At 41.7% G+C, this 14,612-nt stretch overlaps 1 protein-coding gene across 1 annotated transcript in view; it reads right to left on the reverse strand.

Moving 5' to 3' along the window:
* The window catches only part of LOC124712193, a 679,509-nt gene extending 676,333 nt beyond the window's left edge, over positions 1-3,176 (reverse strand). Inside the window, exons 1-2 of the mRNA XM_047242521.1 lie at positions 3,127-3,176; positions 2,902-3,066 (exon numbers count right to left, since the gene is read on the reverse strand). Of these exons, the coding sequence (XP_047098477.1) occupies positions 2,902-3,066; positions 3,127-3,176 (215 nt within the window). The remainder of the gene's footprint in view (positions 1-2,901; positions 3,067-3,126) is intronic.
* Positions 3,177-14,612: the final 11,436 nt, after the last annotated feature.

A 14,612-nucleotide genomic window follows, 5' to 3' on the forward strand; every position in this document is an offset into this window, starting at 1 on the left:
TATAAACACGGAGCGGCCAGTCGCCGATTGACGCCAAGTTTTTACTAGATTGCACGGGGTACGTACAATTGTGACAATTTAGATAGCGCCGAAAGCTGAAATACGGCCATTTGCAGACTCTAAAAAGAGATGAATTTCTTAAGCGGTACCAAGCAAGAGACACAATCTCCCATGGTTCGTTACAGAGAAATAATATGAAGATTTATTCGGTTTATTAGTGCAATTATATTTATTGATTGGCGACTCCATGGAGTGCTGTGTGCACAATGACCATATATGTTAAATTAAAAGGTCAGCGTTGGTCGTAATGATGTTTTATTGCTAGCAGAATCGATTTTCGATCACATAGTGATCATCTTCGGTGCTGTACACATTAAACTCAGACACTGGTATGAAGTTATCAATAACCAAAACTGAGAAGCGATCACGAGTGTCTGACACTGGTATGAAGTTATCAATAACCAAAACTGAGAAGCGATCACGAGTGTCTGACTTTAATGTGTACAGCACCGAAGATGATCACTATGTGATCGAAAATCGATTCTGCTATCAATAAAACATCAATATTACGACCAACGTTGACCTTCCTTTTAATTTAACAATTATATTTGTTTCAGTGAAAATGTCTCCACACAGTGCAACAGCCAGTAATAAGCAATCAAAGCAACATACGTCGTATCAGTGTTAACATATTGAGTGATCAAAAAGTCAGTATAAATTTGAAAACTGAATAAATCACGGAATAATGTAGATAGAGAGGTACAAATTGACACACATGCTTGGAATGACATGGGGTTTTATTAGAACCAAAAAAATACAAAAGTTCACCAAATGTTCGACAGATGGCGCTTCATCTGATCAGAATAGCAATAACTAGAGTAACAAAGTAAGACAAAGCAAAGATGATGTTCTTTACAGGAAATGCTCAAGATGTCCACCATCATTCCTCAACAATAGCTGTAGTCGGGGAATAATGTTTTGAACAGCACTGTAAAGCATGTCCGGAGTTACGGTGAGGCATTGGCGTCGCATGTTGTCTTTCAGCATCCCTAGAGATGTCGGTCGATCACGATACACTTGCGACTTCAGGTAACCCCAAAGCCATTAATCGCACGGACTGAGGTCTGGGGACCTGGGAGGCCAAGCATGACGAAAGTGGAGGCTGAGCACACGATCATCACCAAACGACGCGCATCTGTCGGACATTTTGTGAACTTCGTTTTTTTTTTTGTTCTAATAAAACCCCATGTCATTCCAAGCATGTGTGTCAATTTTTACCTCTCAATCTACATTATTCCGTGGTTTATTAAGTTTTCAAATTTATACTGACTTTTTGATCACCCGGTAGAAATAACACTAGCGGAAAAAAACACGGGAGCGAGCAGTACAGAACGCAAGTTTGCAGGCTGTTACCAACAGCAAATACCGTTAGGAAATTATCGGCGCTGTTGTACACACGTTTTTGGTGCACTACAGATGCGTAGATAAATAAGGGCAAGATATTAAAAGCAATTAGGCTGGTGGTTACGTGTACTTTATGTGGTGTCACCGCCAGACACCACACTTGCTAGGTGGTAGCCTTTAAATCGGCCGCGGTCCGTTAGTATACGTCGGACCCGCGTGTCGCCACTATCAGTGATTGCAGACCGAGCTCCGCCACACGGCAGGTCTAGAGAGACTCCCTAGCACTCGCCCCAGTTGTACAATCGACTTTGCTAGCGATGGTTCACTGACAAAATATGCTCTCATTTGCCGAGACGATAGTTAGCATAGCCTTCAGCTACGTCATTTGCTACGACCTAGCAAGGCGCCATGTTCAGTTACTATTGATATTGTGAATAATGTACAGTCAAGAGCGACGTTCACCATTAATGGATTAAAGTTAAGTATTCCACCAGCTACGTCCGTTTTTCTAAATTCTAATTTCCTTGTCCTGTTCCAGACCTCATGCCAGCCTGCGTGAGCTAAAACGCGTGCCTTTCGGCTTCCTCTAACAACACAGTGTTGGCTCTCCTGCCAACCCACAACACCTTACACCAAAACTTCCAAAAAATATCTACGAAAAACATTCATAATTTTGGAATCACCGTGTACATTTGCTCTGTACATCTAACACCCTGTGTGTGTGTGTGTGTGTGTGGGCGTCGCCGGCCGCGATTCATTTGTCGCAACGCACGGCACAGGCGCGCGCGCCCGCGGAATGAACAGGTTTTTATCGCACCGTCCACCGAGGGCCGAGGGGCATCCCATGGCGCGCGGCGCGCAGCCCGCCACTCGGCAGGTCGCTCGCCGGCAAGGACACGCGAACGCCGCGCTTGCGACAGGAGCGGGCGACTCAAATGTCAAGAACAAAACGCGTCGGCGATTTCGAAATATGTGGCGGCAAATGTCAGAGGAATACAATTACTGCAGGAGCGCACGCGGATAAATGACGCGGAATCGAATCAGCTAGAGGACGCAATGAATAACGCTGGAGTCACCCTGGAGAAAGCCATCAGAAGTGGCAGCCGAAACACGTCTGGTTCCGCTTTCACACGCGGAAAAGGATTATATTCACTCCGGGTTCCGATGAGAACGTCAACAGCAGTGGTATCAAACAACATACAGCTGAACAGTGTGTACTGATAGTAACTACAAGATTGCATACTTACAGTGAGTACGAAACAAGAGCTGCGTATTAGTAAACAAGGTGTGCTTGCCAAAGATTCAATTCAAAACAACTGCAATGGCCGTAGTTGCTGCTGAAGTTTTCATTAGATAGCTTCACAGTTTTGCGCAATATGTATCGCTGCCAGTCCGTGTGTACCGTAAGAGTCGTAACTGCAGTGAGCTGTCCACGAGCGACTGCGTTCCACGGAAACACTGAATAGGTATACCCAGCGAGAGGTGAACGGCACGTACCTGCACGAGTGTCGACGTCGCGGCTTATCTCGGCTCGGCCTCGCGTCGCCCGGCACACGCCGTACTGCGCTCGCACTCCCGGCGGCCGGCAGCCGGCTCTGGCTGAGATGTGCACCGGCGCGCAGCTTCCCCGCGTTTGGCGCCGTCCGCCGCGCGCAGAGCCACCTGCCGGTGGCCGGCCGCAACTATCGCCACAGGTGCGCCAGCCTCCGGCTTCAAACGGGCCGCTGCATGTGCGCCTGCGCCTGCGCCTCGCTGCCCACACACGATATCATCTGTGGCGTGGTGCGCAGCACTTCGTCTCGACCGGTGCACGCAAACATTCGCTTCCCTGCTGCGCCTCAAGACTTTAGCCTGTGAGCACATCAGAGCACAGCGGTTCATTTTTGAATTGCAACGGGCTTCTAATAGCTAGAAGCGATTTGCTTTTCTTTTTACTGGGTGCATTTTAATCTACATTCTTAAATTTCTTGCGTATTTCTGTATTTAGTAGCCACAGTTCTGCGTTTTAATAACTACGTTGTATATTTTCTCTCCGATTTATCGTGACAGGTGTTTATCTTCGTGTGAGCAGTCAGTTACAGTTTTATAGCTCGTGGTAGAAGCCGACCTCGGGGGAGATCAGTTTGGATTCCGTAGAAATGCTGGAACACGTGAGGCAATACTGACCCTACGACTTATCTCAGAAAATAGATTAAGGAAAGGCAAACCTATGTTTCTAGCATCTGTAGTCTTAGAGAAAGCTTTTGACAATGTTGACTGGAATACTCTCTTTCAAATTCTGAAGGTGCAGGTGTACGAGTGCAGGTTGAGACACAGAAACAACGACGTATGGAAGTTTGGGTCTGGTTGTGAGTCGCGTACGGACAGACAAAGCGGTTAACACGACCGCTCGCCTGCAAAACCAGGACCGAGAACCAGTCCAGCACAAATTTTCACTGTCGCCATTCCACTGTACAGCTGTTGGTCGTCGGTGTTCACTTTCATGTAAAAGAGTGCAACTGCATGTGTTCAGCACGCATCGTCTCACGTAGCACTTTAAAACTTAGACTACAATTCATAGATTGTGCCTTAATAGTATTAACTGTTTCTTCTATAACCATCTGCACCGCTTCATTGGCGGGCTAAGTTCTTTAGCGGCCAGAACCTCCCAAAGTATTATATGGTGAGTCCAAACCATATCAGCAGCTACAGCTTTAACTTTCGCTTGAAGTCCATCTTGAATTCCAGACATTGAGTGAGTTCCATTTTTGTATACTCCATTGCACCCATTCCGTGATATCCCGTTTTCATTAAAAAGGTATTGATGATGTCAATCGAATGTTAAACTCATCAACAGAACGAACATAAGCAATCAAATGAGCATCTTTATGAATATCAATCGTTTCGTCCACATATGTGCAAAAAAGTTGTTACGCAATTTATCAGTTAACTACTCGAGTAAATAGTCATAAGTGTCTAAAACTCTTCTGTGCACTGTTTCATAAGAGATAGGTACATTTTTCAACTATTGAACAAATGAATCACCATACATCATCGATACTATCTTTTTTATCAGTCTTCTGACTGGTTTGATGCTGACCGTCACGAATTCCTCTCCTCTGCCAACCTCTTCATCTCAGAGTAGGACTTACAACCTACGTCCTCAATTATTTGTTGGATATATTCCAGTCTCTGTCTTCCTCTACAGTTTTTCCCTTCTACAGCTCCCTCTAGTACCATGGAAGTCAATCCCAGATGTCTTAACAAAGGTCCCATCAACCTGTTCCTTCTTCCTGCCAGTGTTTTCCATACATTCCTTTCAACTCTGATTCTGTGCAGAACCTCCTCATTCCTTATATTATTTGTCTACCTAATTTTCAACATTCGTCTGTAGCACCACATCTCAAATCTTCGAATCTCTTCTGTACCAGCTTTCCCATAGCCAATTTATTTTTATTTATTTAAACGTGTAATTCCATTGGACCAAATTGAGGAGCAAACCTCCAAGGCCACGGAACGTGTTAGAACATGAAATTACGAAATAAGAGTAATAACAGATAAAATAAAATGCTCATGAATCCAAAAAGAGTCAAGCCGTAAGTTTAAGTAAACGCTATCAACAATATAACATAGGATTCAGCTCAGTTTTTCAAGGAGCTCCTCAACATAATAGAAGGAATGGCCCATGAGGAAATTCGTCAGCTGCGATTTGAAAGCTTGTGGATTCTTGTTGTAGCTTATTGAAAATGGATGCAGCAGTATGCTGCACACCTTCCTGCACAGAAGTTAAGGGCGTCCATCCAAATGCAGATTGGGTTTCTGCCTACCATTAACTGATTGAAAGCTGCTAATTCTTGGGAATAAGCTGATATTGTTAACAAGAAACAGCAGTAAAGAATATATGTATGGAGAGGCCAATGTCAGAATACCCAGACTCGTGAACAGAGGTCGACAAGAGGTTCTCGAACTTACACCAGTTATTGCCACAATTGCCCGTTTCTAAGCCAAAAATATCCTTTGAGAATGGGAAGAGTTACCCCAAAATATAATGCCATACGACATAAGCGAATGAAAATAAGCAAAGTAGACTACTTTTCGTGTCGAACGACCACTTACTTCAGATACCGTTCGAATAGTAAAAATGGCAGCATGAAGTCTTTGAACAAGATCCCGAATATGGGCTTTCCACAACAATTTACTATCTATCTGAACATCCAGAAATCTGAACTGTTCAATTTCACTAATCATATGCACATCCCGTGAAATTAAAACGTCATGTTTTGTTGAATTGTGTGTCAGAAACTGTACAAATTGAGTCTTACTGCGATTTAGCGTTAGTTTATTTTCTACAAGCCATGAATATATGTCATGATGTGCACTATTTGAAGAAGAGCCACTGTTGTTCACAACATCCTTTATTACCAAGATAGCGTCATCAGCAAACAGAAATATTATAGAATTACCTGTAATACTAGAAGGCATATCATTTATGTAAATAAGGAACAGGAGTGGCCCCAACACTGAGCCCTGCGGCACTCCCCATTTGGCTACACCTCACATAAACCCCACATCACGTCCATTCTCAACACTGTGAATAATGACATTTTTCTGTCTATTGTTAAAGCAAGAGGTGAACCGATTGTGCACTACTCCCATATTCCGTAATGGTCCAACTCCTAAGGTAATATTTTGTAGTTAACACAATAAAACGCCTTAGTTAAATGATAAAAGGTGCCTAGCATTTGAAACCTTTTGTTTAAACCACCCAGTACCTCACAGAGAAAAGAGAATATAGCATTTTCAGTTCTTAAACCACTTCTGGAACAGAATGTACATTTGGTAGCAAATTATGTGATATAAAATGAACAATTATCCTTACATTCACAGGCTTTTCAATAACTTTATCAAAGACTCATGGCATAGAAATAGCTCTAAAATTGTCTACATTATCCCTTTCTCCATTCTTATAAAGCGGTTTTACTACTTAGTACTTTAATCGTTCAGGAAACTGACCATTCTTAAAGGAAGAATTACAAATATGGCTAAGTACAGGGCTAACACAGCGCTTTAATATTTTGATAGGTACTCCATCATATACATGAGAGTCTCTAGTCTTCAGAGATTTCATTATTGACTCAATCAACCTTTTGTCACTATCACAGAGTATTTCAGACACCAATTTCGGAAAGCCATTTTGTATCATTCTCTGTAGAAACTAAGTTTTTATTTAATTCACCAATAATACTCATAAAATGATTGTTAAATACTGTACATATATATGACCTAACAGAAATATTTTATATCGTCAACCTTGTGCCGATAAACCAGACACTTCCTTCACAACTGAGCATATGGTTTTAATTTTATCCTGTAAGTTAGCTATTCTATTTGCGTACCAAATACTCTTTGCCTTGCTAATAACATTTTAAGCACCTTACAATACTGTTTGTAATTGGCTACTGTAGCTTGATTGTGACTACTTGATATAATTCCTGCTTTGTTCTGCATGATATCCTTACCTCACTAGTCAGCCAACCACGCTTTCTTTTACTGCTAGCACCCCACTTAGAACGTTCTAATGGAAAGAAACTCTCAAAGAGCAAGAAAAATGTGTTAAGGAAAACATTATATTTGTCATCTATGTTATCCGCACTATAAACATCCTGCCACTCTTGTTCCTTAACGAGGTTTAAAAACTCTCTATTGCCGCTGGATTAGCTTTCCTACATAGTTTGTAATTATATGTGATATTTGTTTGGGTACAGAAGCTTTTTAGTGTTAAAGTTTGTGCATTCATAGTCTGAAAGTTTTAGTAACAGAATGCCCATCTAGTAATGAAGAATGAATAGAAAAATTGTCTATGGCTGTGCTACTGTTCCCCTGCACCCTGGTTGGAAAAAAACCCAATCTTCATCAGATAATATGAATTAAGGAGACCTACCAACATCCTTTTTCTTGCACAATCATATACAAAATTAATATTAAAGTCACCACATATAACTAATTTTTGATACTTCTTATAAAGTGAACCGAGAACCCTCTCTAGCTTCAGCAGAAATTCTCTGAAGTCAGAGTTAGGAGACCTATAAACAATAACTATTGGAAGTTTAGTTTCACTAAATTCAACTGCCCCTGCACAAAATTGAAATACCTCTTCAGTGCAGTGCCGTGATACGTCTAGGAAGGCAAACGAAATACTGTTTTTTACGTACATGGTCACTCCCCTACTCTGCAAACAATTCCTTGAAAAACAGCCAGTTAATCTGTCTCCTGGTAAAGGAAGCCTCTGAATTTTCAAATTATTTAAGTGGTGCTCCGATATACCAGTAATGTGAGAGACGACATCTATAAGCACTAACTTTATCTCTTATATTCTGATGAAATATGCTAATTCCTTTGATACGTGACCTCATCTGAAAGTGATTCCTTTGTTAGAGGGACTTCATTTAAGCAGGTATAACTATCAGCTGACTCCCATGTAAAAAAGGTGCAGCTCTACCACCAACTACTACAGGAATTTTTCCATGTGTGAACCCACCATCCACTACAGTGTCACCTACAAGCTTTTTCAGCCTACCCTTCCCATACCTATTGAGCTGCAGGTCATGCTCTGTGTAAACCGATCTACTGATGGACTCAACTGGCACCACTGCAATGTGATCTATGCCTTCTTCCATGAGTGCCTTCTCCAATTCCATGTTAACACGCCTAACAGCCGCATTAAGATGAGGCCGATCATGACGCTGAAACTGTTGCACGAAGTGCACATAACTAGCAGCAGAACCTTCTTCTTTCTGTTAGACCTTGCAACTGAGTTAGGCTTTCTAAATGCTGAGGACTGCTGCATGTTTCCTACACCTACAAGAGGCTCCTCTCCACTCAACTCTGACAGTTGGACAAATCTGTTGGCTATACGCAAATTACAACTGTCTGAACGTGTCCTCCTGCCAGCTGCCTTCTTGCCAACTGCCAGCTCCCCTTTCCCAGCACCCTCCACCCTCCTCAATCTATCTAGTTCTTCCTTTGCGTAATGTAACTGCATCTGAAGGGCACAGATCTTACGCTCCTGCTACTCTGTCAACTTACTTCTGTTACAGATTCTGCATTCCCAGGAGAGGATATCGCTAGGATGCCCACTGGCTTCCCCACAGCATTCCCTCCAATGAAAACACTTTAAACGAATCCCACACCATAACCCACTACTCACAAATCTACGAGAAAGCCCACACTTCTCACTCATGGTAAAATTTTACAGTTACTGAAAAAAAAGTCTACGTTACCTAAGTTCAATTACACCAGTAGAACTATTTGTAGAACTAACAATAGTGGACCCCATTTTCTCTCTCTACTAAGAAAGCAACAACTTTTATTAATGCTACTAATTCACAACTAACACCAGTACCACAAAACTTCACACAATCTCTTAGCTAAAACTAAAAATTCAAGCGGCCACTGGAACACTCAACGAAGTTTAAACAGTGAATGAAAATTTTACTGCAATGTTTCGCTACCATACAACGCTGTGCTCCAAACGTACATTCTCAGAAATTTCCTCCCCAAACTAAGACCTATGTTTGATACTAGTAGCTTTCTTTTGGCCAGGGAAGCCCTATTTGCCAGTGCTAGTTCGCTTTTAGTGTCCTCCTTTCTCCGTCCGCCACGAGTTATTTTGCTGCGTAGGTAACAGAATTCCTTAACTTGATCTACTTCGCGACCATCAATTCCGATGTCAAGTTTTTCTCTGTTCTCATTTCTGCTACTTCTCATTACGACCGTCTGTGGTGTCAAATAAACGTTTTAAATTTCATTCAGACACACTCCTTGATGACAATTATGTCGAAATAAAAAACTTTCGTCTTTATTCGATTTACCTTCAATCCAAATTTTGTACTCATTAGACTGTTCATTCTGTTCAGCAGATCCTGTACGTAATTCTTCTTCACTTTCACTGAGGATAGCAAAGTCATCAGTGAATATTATCATTGATATCCTTTCACCCTGAATTTCAATTCCATCTTGAACCTTTCCTTTAGTTCCATCGTTGCTTCTTCGATATCAAGATTGAACAGTGGGGGTGAAAGACTACACCCCTGTCTTAATCGGAGCACTTCGTTCTCGGTCTCCCACTCGTATTATTTCCTCTTGGCTCTGGTATATGTTGTGTATCACCCGTCTGTCCCTATAGCTTACCATTATTTTTCTCAGAACTTCGAACAACTTGCACCATTTAACATTGTCGAACGCTTTTTCCAGGTCAATAAATTCTACGAATGTGTCATGATTTTTCTTTAGTCTTACTTCTATTATCAACTGCAACGTCAGAACTGTCTCTCTGGTACTTTACCCTTCCCCAAAGCCAAACTGGTCGTCCTTTAACATATCCTCTATTTACTTTTCGATTCTTCTGTATATTTTTCTTGTCAGCAACTTGGATGCGTGATCTGGGTCCGATAATTCTCGCTATGCCACCTCTTGCTGTCTTTAGAATTGTGTGGAAGATATTTTTTCGGAAGTCAGATGGTACTTCGCCAGATTCATGCCTTCTACAGACCAGCGTGAATACTCGTTTTGTTGCCACTTCCCCAATGATTTAGAAATTCTGATAGTGTGTTATCTATTCCTTCAGCCTTAATTGATCTGAAGTCTCCTAAAGGCCTTTTAAATTTTGATTCTAATACTGGACCCAATACCTCTTTTTTATCGACTCCTGTTTCTTCTTCTATCACAATTCATAACTAAAAACATTATTTCTCAGAGAACCCATACTTTCTGTAAGCATAATGCCGAAAGACATCGTTTGGGACACTTGGTATGTTTTATTAGGATAACTTGTTTCAATGTGTGATACATTTTATGACGTCCAGTGTACATTGGTGTGCAAAATTTAAAGATGAAGCTTACTTTTGCATAATGTTACATGGCAGCTTATTCCCAGACTGTCAAGCAACGTATTTTATAACGTGAAATGATCCTTTAATGTAGCATTATAACTATAGACAACATTCAATACTACCTGTGACTGACCAGCTAATCACTTCTCTTCCTTTCCTTTTATTGCGGTGAGAATCTGTAATTTCCTGCAGCCTTAGAAAGCTCATTCCTAGCTAACTTGGGCGGCGTAGAAGTTTGCTTAAAAGGATCAGGAGCGGTAATAAACGTGTTCAGAGCTGTGAGTTGCCGTTAAGAGGACGTAGTTAGTGCAGAATTTGCTTCATCCCAACACACTGAGTGGCTCAAAGGCCAGCCTGTCTATCATAGAATTCCATTATATGGGCCGCCTAAAGAAATCCTTTTGGAAAGATAATGTGTGAAGCCAGGTGCAACGCCAGACGTGAGATGCTTGGGATCTACCTTTTTTCTGCATTCTTGCCACGAAAGATTCGCTCGCAATAATTATTTCTCTAGAATGCTCACCTTCCAGCGTGTCCCTACGTGTAAGCCATTTGATAGGTCTGGGATAGAAACATGTCACGGAGTGTGAGAAATTTGCTGCCTTTCTACCCACACTACTCCGTCGTTGGTTAACGGTGTCAAAATCCGCGAGAGTAGGAGTCTGTTTAAGTTATTTACGAAATTATTGTTGATCGGAACCTGCAAAGCCTGCTTCAGTGGGCTGGCGAGGTTCCTACACCGGCAGAAACAGTCGAGCTGCAGAGAGTTAACTCAAAAAACACTTGCAAACAGACAATCGATGACGGAACACTGGCTGCTGGCAGATGCAAAAGTAAAGACTTGCTGCCAGACGAGACTTTGTGTCAGACAGAAGGGTGTCTCCATATTAGCAACGAGTACCGAGGGCAAGCTGGGTTCAGAACTAGAGATGGGCAAATTCGTTCATCCTTGGGAACTAGTTCACTGGTGTTCGCTCTTCTTTGGGAACCGTTCATTTTTACTCGTTGACCGTTCATATATGCATGGTATACGGTTCTTATGAAAAACTGAAAATTAGTAGCATAGATGACTGAAGACGTTAGGCGCAAAGAGGGGGCACTTGCCTCCCCTATGGAGTACAGAGTTTTTATTCATTACAGAATTCTGACACACCTGTAGAAGTAATTTTGGTGATTCTGCCAAACTTCTCGTTTAGCCACCTGTAGCGTTATGTGACTGATTGCAGTGAAATAATATAAGGTGGCGCACAAAAAACCGGCCCCGAGTATAGACAGCTCGCCAATTACGTACGATTTTTTGACCACTACGAGCAGAATAGATAAACAAGTAATAATTAGGCAGTAAAGAAATAAAAATAATAACAACTTCGACAATGAGCAGTCTAGTACTCGGGGTCGAATGTACCACTGAAATAATATTGTAGAAGTTATCGTATTCTCTTTACAAAATGTGACACCAGACACTCGATTATGGAGAGCGGGCTTCATTCGGTTGTAAGTCGTTGTGCCTACGATAACAATGAACATGCTGTTCTCCTTGGTTCAAAAAAAGATGGAAAGTAGCCACTCGTGTGTGCTGTGCTGACTTCCTATGAATGTGTGATAACAAAAAATCTTGCCTTTTTATATGTCTTGTGCTGTCTATCGAAATAGTGAAGTAAACTGATATGCCCTTTTGTTACCTGAAAAGATGTATGTATTAAATACCACGTAATTTTTATGTAATTTACCTAATTATAAAATACATTTTAATTACCGGTGGTTGACGCTGAATAGAATACGAAAAGAACCAGAAGTCCAGAGTTCAAAAAAGGTTTGAAACAGATCTAGAATGAGGGTGTGCAGCGAACAAAACGTACAACAACTTGATACTGAACTAATTAGGAACAGTCGGCAGTGGAAATGCGACGATTGGCCACGCGTAGAAGACCGAGTCCGACCGAGACCGAGACAGACGGGAGCGGGACCGAGGCTGGAACGAGACCGGCCGACGTGCCGTTGCGGGAACGAGACCGACTGTTTCCCGTTCCCAGGAACTGCAAATAGAAACCAGCGACCGAAGCGGACTATGAAAGACCATTCCTTAGAATTCGTTCCTGGCTCCTTCCATTCATCTTGGTGAACCGTTCCTTTGGAACTGTAAGTTCGCGATCGACCCATCTCTATTCAGAACCACCAGCCGTTACTGCCGCAGTCTTCCATTTTCATACTGTATAAGAGTGGTAAGACTGGACCAGTGATGCAATCCGCAAACTAAGAAGGATGCGAAGACACTTAGCCGGCCGGTGTGACCGTGCGGTTCTAAGCGCTTCAGTCTGGAACCGCGTGACCGCTACGGTCGCAGGTTCGAATCCTGCCTCGGGCATGGATGTGTGTGATGTCCTTAGGTTAGTTAGGTTAAGTCCCATCGTGCTCAGAGCCATTTGAACCATTTTTTTGAAGATACTTAACTTTCATCATGGCTTAATTGCACAGTTTTAACATTCGCAGCCAGCTAGTTGCTTCCATCATGAGCTTTGGTGTTTGTAAATATTTTTCCGCGTCCTTTCTTTAAATTACTAACCATTCTTGTAGGCACCGGCCGTATTCGCGATTTAGTTTCACGATTACACTTTTATTGTTTCACACACCTATATTTCACAATTACAATCCCTTGTCCATTTAATTAGTGTTCTCATATTTACCTCGGTGTACACCTCATATATCGAAGCTTTTGATGCCTTACAGTAATAAACTAAATTTTTACAGTGACTGCTTGTTTATGTTATAGATAGATGAGCCCTTGCCTTAATATATATGTATCTGTGTTTTCGTACCGTATTTTAATGCTTGGTTCGGCCACCACTATTAGTTTACTTTCTATAACACGATTCCGTTCCACGACATTATTCTTTCCTAAACGTGCATTATCTTACGGGGAGCTTCCCCTCTCGGTGGGTCACCAGGGATCGGACTTGTAGTATGTTACGGGATTTGCTAAATGGTGCAGCTGGCACCTCACATAGGAATTTGGTGACTCTTATCCAGAATTAATTTCCGGAACTCCGCGATCTTCTGATTTACGCAGCCAGTTTTCAGGTCAAGAAATTCTTCACAGAGAACTTTGTCGACCATTGGCCAGGATTTTCTAAGACTGGAACACTCTGATGCACGTAGTCGAATCTTTTATTTATCGAATTTTAACCGGACAAGTAAAGACGAACACCTTCGTCCTAAAAAAACTTCAAGAAGTTAATTATAAGCGGCTTGCGCTTTGCTAATTTGTGCTTCTTTACAAAAACGTTTCCTGAGTAAAAATCTATCATTGTCGTGAGTTTCGTCGTTGCAAATTTTGGAGAAAGATTTTCATATTTTTGTGTTTTGTTAGGATCTTATTGCGTTTCGTGTAGTGTAGATTAGGAATTTTTTTATTAGGAGGAAGTGTTTAAATTTTTGTGTCTGTATTTGGTTATCCCAAGATTAACCTGCGCCCGTGCGCATAGTTTAGAGGAAATGAGTGCCATAGATAGGAAAGAAGCGAATCAGTCGGCGTCTGTAAACCGTGAATCGAATGAGGCAATTCACACAGTTCTGAGATCAGAGGAAGTCGGAAAGTAATTTGGACGAGTCATTAGCGACGGACGGAGAATCAGCAACGTGCGGAATAACGTGGAACAATGTGAAGCTGAGTTTTTCTGTGAAGAGAATGTGACAATGTCACAAACAACGGATGATTCCGTAGCCGCTGGTCGCAAGAACAAAACACAGAATGATGCCGATCGGTTCCAAATTCTTCTTCAGCGCCATGTTTTAATCTACAGTCTTTTTTAATCGGAATGGCATTACAGAAAGACAGACAGTACGAGAAGAACAATCTACGTTAAAAAAACGGGTGAATTTTAAAAAAAAGTCAGACGAAACTTTCAAAAAACACGGAAAAATAAATTACGTATTTTTTTCTCTAGATTGAAGAATAGTCCAACGAACATAGTGGTCATTTTAAGAGGTTAGATCAACAGTTTGATAGGCCATGCAACAGGGTGTGATGAATGGATGGACAAATTGGAGAAAAAGATCGGGGGTGAAATTAAGAAATCCAAAGAGAAGAAATTAAGAAATCCAAAGAGAAGACGAAACAGATCATTGAAGAACAAATCAGCCATTGCGAAAATAAATTAGGCAAAGCAACTCAAGAGCTGAAAGGCGCAACTGACGAACTACGAAAGGAATCTGATGTCATTAAAGGGTGGAAAGATGAAGTCATGGGCGACGTATCTCAATTTAAGAACCAGTTAGAGGAATTATCATTACACAATGATGCGGCTTCAGATAGGAACGTCCCAGCAAACACAAAAACAC

The sequence above is a fragment of the Schistocerca piceifrons genome, chromosome 1 (genome assembly GCF_021461385.2).
Source record: "Schistocerca piceifrons isolate TAMUIC-IGC-003096 chromosome 1, iqSchPice1.1, whole genome shotgun sequence".
NCBI classification, from domain to species: Eukaryota; Metazoa; Arthropoda; class Insecta; order Orthoptera; family Acrididae; genus Schistocerca; species Schistocerca piceifrons.